This window comes from Bombyx mori, chromosome 15, assembly GCF_030269925.1.
Source record: "Bombyx mori chromosome 15, ASM3026992v2".
Classification (NCBI taxonomy): Eukaryota; Metazoa; Arthropoda; class Insecta; order Lepidoptera; family Bombycidae; genus Bombyx; species Bombyx mori.
The window spans coordinates 9,295,297-9,305,424 of record NC_085121.1 but is presented as its reverse complement, the minus strand read 5'-3'; the positions used below and the strand labels follow the sequence as shown (position 1 = coordinate 9,305,424).

The 10,128-nt window shown below is 42.0% G+C and overlaps 1 protein-coding gene across 1 annotated transcript; it reads left to right on the top strand.

Annotated features, from left to right (window-relative positions):
- The first annotated feature begins 5,619 nt into the window (after positions 1 to 5,619).
- Positions 5,620 to 9,760, top strand: LOC101744660 (COMM domain-containing protein 2). Its single transcript, XM_004928429.5, has 5 exons — positions 5,620 to 5,830; positions 5,905 to 5,982; positions 6,072 to 6,154; positions 6,714 to 6,887; positions 9,420 to 9,760. The coding sequence occupies exons 1-5, from the start codon at positions 5,764 to 5,766 to the stop codon at positions 9,723 to 9,725; spliced, it is 708 nt and encodes a 235-aa protein (XP_004928486.1). The 5' UTR covers positions 5,620 to 5,763; the 3' UTR covers positions 9,726 to 9,760.
- The last annotated feature ends 368 nt before the right edge of the window (positions 9,761 to 10,128 follow it).

The following is a 10,128-nucleotide window of genomic DNA, read 5'->3' as shown; positions in this document are numbered from 1 at the left end:
AACTCATCAATTTGTCAAGTAGTAGTTCCATTTTTCTAATAGGTAAGGCGATGGTATCACACCATAGTAGTCTAAGCTTGGATTCGGTTATATGAAAAATCTGTTAGATACGACGAACAAAGTCTTAATGTTTATTTTCTGAGACTTTAGTGAACTTTTTGAAGGAACTCAAGAAGCCACATCCAGCGACTTTCTTTCGTTTTCCAACATTTGGGCTCTTTCACAGAGGCTAAACAATTAACTATATGGTGTTGACATGAATTATTACACGTTTAAATCTGAAGAAACACATAATTAATTAACAAAATAAAACTATTCATACAACTTCTCTCCCTGTTTTCCCGCCAAAAAGTTCTGAATTTCTCAAGTTTTCTATAACTGACTTGTCTATTGGATAAATAAAGAAATTCCATCGCATACCGTTAAATATATTGTACTAATATTCGAAGCAGAAATTTATTTTCCTACAATTGCCTGTTTTCAAATATACTGAACAGGGCTCAGGGCTCTAATACTGCACCTGTATATTAGCATAAACAATTTCACATAGGGAAAGAAATTTATAATTCTTTCGCGTGTTGATTTCCTGTCAAAAAGTTGTAGTCATGGTAAGAATTATAAATTTCTTTATTGATAATCATAAAGTTATTATAGATGTAAATAGACTACATTTACGACTGAACCTTACTTTTTAATATTTATCATTTGAGACGTTTGAAAATTTTTATATTGGAAACTTACGCTAGAATATGGGCCATTCGCATGCTAAGTCACGTGGATCTCAATTTGGGGATATCGTTCGATATGAGTTTGTAAATTCTTCCAAATAGTCGATTGAGCTCTCAGTATATACCCACCGTTATAGCGAAATATTATTTTATTGGTGTAAAACATTTATAGCCGCACATAAAACCGATTGCTGGCGTGGCGACCACGACGTGTCGCCGCGTTTCTTCATAATCGATATGTATTAGTTCGTATGGAGTGGCAACGTGTTGGCATGGGCAAGCGACTGCTTCTTTATATTAACATTTTATTTTTTAATTGTGTAATAAATTTCCTGTCGTAAATTATCCTTTATGCATCTATACCTGTACAAAATAATATGAATGTGTCACATCTACCAGCCTTCTCACGATATCTCATTTTTTCATTTTATTATAGTTTTTTCTTTACCACATTTATACTACTTCATATAATGGAATACCTACATGACTTTGGTCTTTGTTGTAAAGATGTATTTATTTGAACCATGTGCCCTTTGCCTTTCCAATGAAAGAATCAATTAAAAAATTACAATTACACTACCGGCTCGTTATGATGGCCGTTTTGACGTTTGTTCTCATGAAGTTTCGTATTAATAGTAATTACGTTTGAAGGAGCAAATTGCTGTTCTTTATTGTCAATAGTGACGTGCAGGTCATAAATTTATCGAATGTATTATTTTAGGACACAAAATTGATTTATTACATTGATTTCTAAACTATATATATATTAGGGATTATAATTATTATTGTACTTATTTACCACAGAACTCAGCGTTTGTATTTCAAAATTAAAATTAAAAAAAATGAAATTTAATACGATCGTCGCATAGGATCGCTGGCCACACGACTACTACCTCCGGCAAATTCGCGGCAATGCTCTATGCTAAACAAAGCAGTTTCGACTTGACGTTGCTTCGAAAAGTACAAACTGTGAGTGCATTGCGATTGTAATATAGTTTTAACCTGGCTTTGGATTTCGGATATTAATACTACAGTACTATTGACCCTTCCTTGTTAATTTGGACTCTGTTTATCCCTTTTGTCGTGGAATTCGTTGATATGGCCGAACGTATGCAGAGAACTGTTCTAAACAGACACGTGAGTTCGTCATTTGCCTTCGTAACTATTTCGACCGTGAATTTCAAAACGGAGGGCCAATTTTATCTATACCGTCAGTGGTTGAACGCGTAGCTCATGCGCTTAATATTGGATAACGAACTGTTGGACGAATAACTAAAGAAAACTATGGCGAGACTGGCACAGAAGAAAATAAACTTCAAACCAAAAAAGAGATCAAAACCAGTCGTAGGCATCGATAGCTTTGATGCCGATGCCATCCGAAGACACGTGTATGGCTAATATTTACGAAAGGAGAATCCAACAAGATAAAAGTTAGTGCAATGACTGAAGCAAGCTGGATTATTCTTCGTTGGAGACCGTTTTAAAGACCGTCGGATTTCGATACAAACAATGTAACAAACGCAAAATATTGATGGAGAGATATAGTGATGGCAAGATATACTTTTTTATGGCAAGTGAAACAAATCGGAAATTGGCAAAATGTTGTGTTTTTGGATGAAAAATGGCTTAATGCTAACCATACCGTAAGCCGTTCTTGGACCGATGACACTGCAGCATCTACGTCCACAGTTCCTGTTGGAAAAGGATCGCGACTTATAATTTGTCACGCCGGAACTATCAACGGATTTGTCGAAGGTTTTTTTTATTTTTTTTATTGCTCTTGTAGGCAGACGAGCACACGGCCCACCTGATGGTGAGTGGTTACCGTCGCTCATGGACTTCAGCAATGCCAGGAGCAGTGCCAAGCCGCTGGCTACCGCTTAATACTCTCCACAAGTCTCGTTTGAAGAAGAACATGTCATAGCGCTCGGGAAACACCATGGAGGGGAGCTCATTCCATAGCCGGATGGTACGTGGTAAAAAAGATCTCTTGAAACGCACTGTGGATGACCGCAGTGGCTCCAGGTAGTATGGATGAACTCTACTCCGGTGGCGGGCGTTGCGATGGTAAAAACGAGATGACGGTATCATGTCACACAATTCCTCAGAGAACTCCCCATGGAACATACGGTACAAAATACAGAGAGAACCGAAATCCCTCCGCAAACTCAGAGGTTCCAAACGATCCGTGAGAATGGGATTATCGACAATCCGAACGGCCATCTTCTATATGGAGTCAAATGGAAGAATCTGTTATTTGGGAGCCACGGTACTCTACGCGAGGCCGGACTTGTGCTTTATAAAGCAAAAGTCTTTGTCCAGGCGTGAAGTACCGCTTCGCTCTGTTGAGGACTCCCAGCATTTTGGACGCCAACTTGGCTTTACCTTCCAAATGACTCTGAAATTGGATATCGCTCGAAATGTCGACCCCAAGTATCCCGATACTCTCGGAAGGTTGCAGGGATACTCCTTGGAATTGCGGCACCATGACAAAGGGGTCCTTTTTCGCAGTGAACGCGCAAACTTGTGTCTTTAATCGGTTAAATTGAACCTAGTTCAATCGAACCAAGTTCAATTCACCCCATTCTCGCCCCATTCTCGCGGAAACTCGCCCCAGAGAGTTCTGCACTTCAGACACAAGTTTTGATCGTCTCTCTTGCACCACGCTCCGAGAGAGACTCTGATGGCCAAAATATCGCGCATCCCCCGTGCTGTCATCCGCATAGCAATGCATGCCACCAGTAGACAGCATTTCATTGATATACAGGATGAAAAGCGTGGGAGAGAGCACCGAACCTTGTGGAACGCCAGCGTAAATGGTCATGATATCAGAACAGTCACCGTTTACAACGACCGTGATGCTCCCCATCCAAAAAGCTAGCAATCCACTTGTAGAGACCCTCAGGGATTCCGTAAGATGGTAGCTTCGACAGAAGTGCCCTATGCCAGACCCTGTCGAAGGCCGTCGCGATATCAAGGCTCACAGCAAGAGCTTCGACCTTGCTCTCCAAGGCTTCAAGCCCACCTGTAAGTAGGTAGCCAAGAAGATCGCCAGCTCAGCGACCGTGACGGAAACCGTACTGTCGGTCACTGATCAGCTGGCGATCTTCAAGATACTTCAGGAGTTGTATATTTATTATTCGCTCCATCACCTTGGAAAGCAAGGAAGTGATCGCGATAGTCCTATAGCTCGATGGGTCCGACCGGTCATCCTTCTTGGGGATAGAGTGGACGTGGACGGTCTCGTGTCTTCCATGAAGACGGAATCCTGTTAGTGCAATAAGAGAGGCGATACAAATGCGTTAGTGCAGGCGTCAGCTCAGGGGCGCACGTTTTCCGAACCACTGAAGGTATGCCGCCTGTCCCACTCGACTTATAGACGTCCAGGAGTCGGAATTTCTGCCTGACTGCACACTGTGTGAAGCGGATCTCCGGCAGGAAACTATCACACCGGGGGATGTTCGGTGGTGTGGCACCCCCGTCGTCGACGGTCGAGTTTAAGGCGTAGAGTTTGACCAGTAGGTCAGCCTTCTCTTTCGCACTATGGGCCAGACTGTCATCGGACTTGCGTAGTGGTGGGAGACTAGACCTTCAAAAATTTCCTTCTGCAGTTTTGTCGAGCGACCAAAAAGCACGGCTCCCAGAGGGATAGCTCTTTAGTCGCTCGCCAATTCTAGCAACTTACTCCGACTTCGCCCTGGCAATAACCCTCTTGTAGGACCTGGAAGCGGCGTTATATTTCCGCCTTTCCTCTGAGACGTTGGGGTCCTGACGTCTCCTGGCATTATCCCATGCCGCGTATGCGGACCACTTAAGGTGTGCAGCATCCCTAATGGCATTGTTATACCAGGTTCTGCCGCGACCACTAACGCGCACCTCAGAGGAGGGAATAAGCAATTCTATCTCCTGGAGCATCACGTTTGTAAGACGGTCTGCGCAGACGCCAGAATCAGCACAAAAAAAGCAGAACCGCCTCTATGGGTAGGATGCGTAAAATTGACGTAACCACGGTTCTCTCCTGGCTGATCATGGCAATCACTGAGAACTATAATGAAGAATTGAATGGAGGAAACTTAACTGAATGGTTTACCTCAATGTTGTGTAGCCTCCCTAAACCATCTATTATAATTATGGATAACGCCCCATACCACTCGATGCAAATTGACAAGCCAGTTACCTAATCCCAAAAGAAAGATGACATCGTCACATGTCTTAAAAAAAATTGCGTAAATGCAAACATAAATATGTTAAAAGCGGAATTAGTACATACGTCTCTTAAAAGAAACCAACCAAGATACGATACGTCATTGACGAAATAGTGTTAGAACATGGCCACAGAGTTATACGGTTACCGCCTTACTATTGTGATTAAAATGCAATTGAGTTGGTGTGGGCTCAAATAAAGGGATATGCTGTAAGACACAATACAAAACTCTCATTTACCACAACCAAAATGCTAAAAATTTTAGAACAAGTTTGTGAACATGTGGCTAAAGGAGACTGGAAAAAGGTTGTGAATAGAACTGTTAAACTAATAAGGGAAGATTATGAAAGAGATGTGAACATAGATAATATTTTAAAAACGAACTTATAATTAATGTAGGTGATGATAGCAGTGACAACAGTGAAAATAGCAGTATGAACGAATCATCGAAACGAATATTATTAAACATAGCCTTTCGGGAATCTTTTTTTGGTCTCTTTTTTTATTAATTTGTTTCTGTGCATATAAAGTATGTATATTCATTTTCACTCCAATATTCATATCGTTCAAATATATTAAGTAAGCAGTTATATATTTGTTTTATTAAGCCATTTTAATCAGGTATTACTTGCAATAAAAACTTATAGATTACATATTTTTTTCGAGAATAAATTGACATTTCACATCACTATTGTAATATGTCAAAACGGCCATCCTAACTTGCCGATAGTGTAATGTGTAGTATTTCAGTATTTACTGTTTACCTGTTTTATTGTTTTTTGTATGGTAGCTTTTTGCTTTTACCCGGATCGTTAATCGTTCGAGTTAATAATGATAATATTTCTTACAGAATTACAAAAGGATCATCTAAAATTATTACATGAACATTCTGTTCAAGGTAAATAGAATAACAGAATTGTTATTATCTATTTTTGCAATAATACAATAATTATGCTTTTGGGATCATTTCAGTTTTGATAGACTTCTGCAAATTGGCTGTGGAATACATTAATAAGGGAGCCAACTCAAACAAGTATGGAATCGCTGCTGGTATAGTCTCAGGAAATTAAGTTGTTTGTTACATTAAATCGTAGGTAATGATCGAGGCATACTGAAATTAACGTATCTTCTTTTTTCAGAAAAACTTAAAGTTCCACTGGCCACAATACGAAATCTTGTCCAAGCACTCGTTTATCTAATATTGGAGGGAAGTAAGCACAATGTATGCAGTCAGTTTAATTTACAAAAGTTAAATGTTTTGTTAGTAATAATACTATAATTTTATTTTGGTTTGCGTCTACGTAAAATTATCAAATGATCTATATACATATTTGAAGAATTAAATTGTACTTCAGTAAGTTTTTGAAGGAATGGGGCCACATTTTTAGTTGTTGTTGATGGGCATTCACTCTGAAAACACAGTCAAACTTGCTTTTAATTGATTGGGAATAACCAAATATCATCTCCCTTTAGAAAGTAGTGGTTTAACAGACTGCTTCTTTTCACACGAATATCACCGTGTGACACATTATGAACTCGTATCAAGCAATGTTTTGCTGTTCTTGTGGTTCAGATATTGAGGCAGATGACATCTAAAAAAACGTACCCAAGGCATGAGATTGAAGTCTCAATTTATTGATTAATAATGGCTATCACTCCTGTTAAACTGGAACATGTGATGGCTTTGGGCTAGAAACAGACAGGTTGGTGGTAACGGATAGTTAGATGGGCTTACAATTCCCAGAGCACCAGTGTTAATAATTATAATTTTCTATTTACAGTTATCAGAATCTGATTTTAGATCTTCATTAGCATTGGCAGGTTTTTCAAATGATCAGCAAGATGTTATGAGTAAATTGTATAATACAAAGAAGAAGGAACTATATGAAGCCTTACAACTGTTACAACGTAATGATCCAAAATATATAGATTTTGCTTGGAGGTTTGAAGTGCAGGTAATTTCGTTAAAAAAGAGATAACTTTAAGTATTTTATCTGTGCTATTGGAGTTTAGTTATCCTATCCATTAAACATATTGCAGTTTTTCCATTATGTTTAATATTCAAAACTACTACTGAGTAAAACAGTTCTCTCGATTAATATAAATACTTACATATTTATACTTATATGGTTTTGCAGTCATCACTATTACACATTAAAGGTATATCAACCCTATATCATGTAAGTTGCATATCATATATTTAAATAAATATGACTAGTAAATAACAATAAAATAGCCAATTTTTTAAAGAAAGTACTAGTTACAGCAATCAAACCGGTCATTGTTTTTGTTGAACCCGTCGCTTGCAACGAAGGTCTCGGCAAGTAAATTAACCCACAGACACAACCTACTGATTTTCTCGCCGGATCTTTTCAGTGGGTCGCGTTTCCAATCCGGTAGTAGATTCTGCAAAGCACGGCTCTTGCTAGGGTTTGTGCTAGCAACATCGTCAGGTTTGAGCTCCGTGAGCTCACCTACTAGCCTGGTGACGCCGGCATGATCTCTCTAGACCACCAGCTTAGGTAGGAAAAAACAAGCAATCAAGTTCTGCCATTTCGAAGAGGAAGGATCATTTGAAATATTTCCACCGTCGTTAGTCGCATTCGGAGATTAGGTCTTGAGGTGGCCCTCCGCAAGTCCGAAGCGGTGTGCTTTCACCCAGTCCGGAGGGGACCTCCTCCGGGAGCGAATCTCATAGTCGGCGGAGTATCGATCGCTGTCCAGCCGAAGCTCAAATATTTGGGCCTTGTGCTGGACAGTCGATGGCGCTTCGACCACCACTTTGGTGAGTTAGTCCCGAAGCTGCTGGGGATGGCGGGCGCACTAGCCCGTCTTCTCCCCAACGTCGGTGGTTGCAGCGCCGGCGTCCGGCGTCTGTACCTGGGGGTCGTGCGCAGTATGGCTTTGTACGGCGCTCCCGTGTGGTCGCCCGCACTCTCTGCGCGCAATGCAGCTTTGCTGCTACGAGCGCAGCGGGTGCTCGCGGTGAGAGTCATCAGGGGGTACCGTACGATCTCCCGGGAGGTCGCCTGCGCCCTCGCTGGTTCCCTTCCTTGGGATCTCGAGGCTGAGGTAGCAGCTGCGGTATACCGGCGCAGAACACAGTCCCTGAGTCGGGGACGGACGCCCGGCCCGTCGGCTGTCGGTCGGTGGAGGCGTGCTGCGCGTCATCTGGCGTACGCCAAGTGGAGGGAGCGGTTGCTGGAGGAGCTTGGCCAAACTTCAGCCACTCGCCGACGCACCCTCGAGGCCCTGGTGCCCGTGCTGGAGGCATGGTCAGATAGACGACACGGCGTGCTCTCCTTCCACTTAACGCAGGTCCTCTCGGGGCATGGTTGCTTCGGGAGGTACCTGTGGAAGGTCTGCAGGAGAGAGCCACATCCGGGTTGCCACCAGTGCGGGCATCCGGACGATGACGCTCAGCACGCACTCGAAGCGTGCCCGCGTTGGGAGCGCTCGCGGCGAGACCTCATCGCGGTGCTGGGGAGAGACCTCTCCTTGCGGGCTGTCATCGCCCGCATGCTAGAGGACCAGAATTCTTGGGAGGCCATGACCAGGTTTTGCGACCTGGTCATGGCGTTCCGTGAGGCTGAGGAGCGCGAAAGGGAGTGGGATCCCTCTTCGGCTTCACAGCGAAGAAGGCGGAGTGGGCGGCACGGGCGCGAAGCTCCCGTTCATCTCCCGTAGGGGCTGTCGGGTGCCGGGTGCGGGGGTGCCCGGTACTCGGCTGTTGGTCCGGTGGTGAGGCGGCGCAAGGTGGCTCCTGTGCACCGCTCACGGTGTGTCTCCGAGACGACGTCCTGCGGGATTTTCCCGGGGATGGAGTGCCGTCCTATTAACAGGATGGGTACCGGCGACGGCGAGCCTTCGGCGCGCACTGTGCGGTAACGTGGGTTTCGTGGAGTCGGAGTGGTGGGGCTCGATGGGGTTTAGTCGGTAGTCGTTCTGCGGGGCAAGTGCTTCGCGCGCCTTTTTCAAGGCGTAGTCTCCTGTGAGAAATTGGGGGAGGTGAAGGACCTCGGCTCTTCTCTTCTCCCCTTCTTCCTCTCAGGAGGCGCCGGAGTCCGACATAACCCGGTCCGTTACCCCCCTCGACCGGGTATCCGTAAATGGATTCCCCAGCGTTAAAAAAAAAAAAAAAAAAAAAAAAAAAAAAAAAAAAAAAAAAAAAAAAAAAAAAAAAAAAAAAAAAAAAGGATCATTTGAAATATTTGGTAGTTCAACTGCCCCTTAGTGTATTTTATTGGTTGGTGTATCTCACAATAGACAAATAAAGTATTATGTAGTATAGTTTTACTGCTGGTGCTACAAGTTAAAACAAATTAACTTGTTTAAGAAACAAATTTAATCAATAAGCCTACTAAGTCTACTAAGAGCATTGCTATTTACTAATCTCAGACATATTAAGCTATTAAGTCTGCCTAGAGCAGGGCTATATAACAGCCAATCATGTACTTACAAAAATATAATTGGAATCATATTTTCAGATTGCTTCTAGGAATTCAAATGAAGGAATAAAACCAGTGGTGACAATGGATTTTGTTACAATGAGACCTAAGAGCTTTGCCTTACATGAGAAGGAAACCATTATAAATAGAAAACAAAAGGCTACAAATTATATAGTGGATGCAACTGTACAGGAAGCGAAGGCAGCAATTCAATGTCAAAATAATGTTAATCACACACTTCTTCAGTGTGATATACCAAACCTTATTCATCTCACTAATAAACTGGATCAAGCACTAAAGGAATCAAAGAGTCAACATGTACGTAAAGTACAAAGATCGTTATAAAGTAATGTAAATAAATATGAAAATAATTAATCAAATTCTATTTGTATTTTATCCATTAAAATAATTTAGACAATATCAAACCTCCAGAATTAAAAATTAAGAGTTTCCACCCAAACAATCTCAAGTAATTGCCCTTTCTTTCATTCACGTTGTGATGTCTGCAGTAACCACTGTAGATCGTAATTTTGCTCCCGAATCTACACCATAAAAATTGATACAGAAGAAGATAAGTTTGTAATTGATCCAAGAGGTTTAATTCTAACATGTTGACGTATGTGCCCAGTGCCAGCCAGTGCTAAGAAAATTGTGAATGTACAGTTTTTCACCAAACAGATCACAGACTTGCAAATATTTTCATATCGCCAAAAATGACAACAGAAATCGAAAAACAAATCTGGGATGA

Bases quoted from the DNA above. Each gene is read 5' to 3' on its own strand.
- LOC101744660 (XM_004928429.5), top strand. From the start codon at position 5,764: ATGATAATATTTCTTACAGAATTACAAAAGGATCATCTAAAATTATTA. The intron at 5,831-5,904 runs GTAAATAGAATA...GGATCATTTCAG, and splicing joins ACATGAACATTCTGTTCAAG to TTTTGATAGACTTCTGCAAA. The intron at 5,983-6,071 runs GTATAGTCTCAG...TTCTTTTTTCAG, and splicing joins CAAGTATGGAATCGCTGCTG to AAAAACTTAAAGTTCCACTG.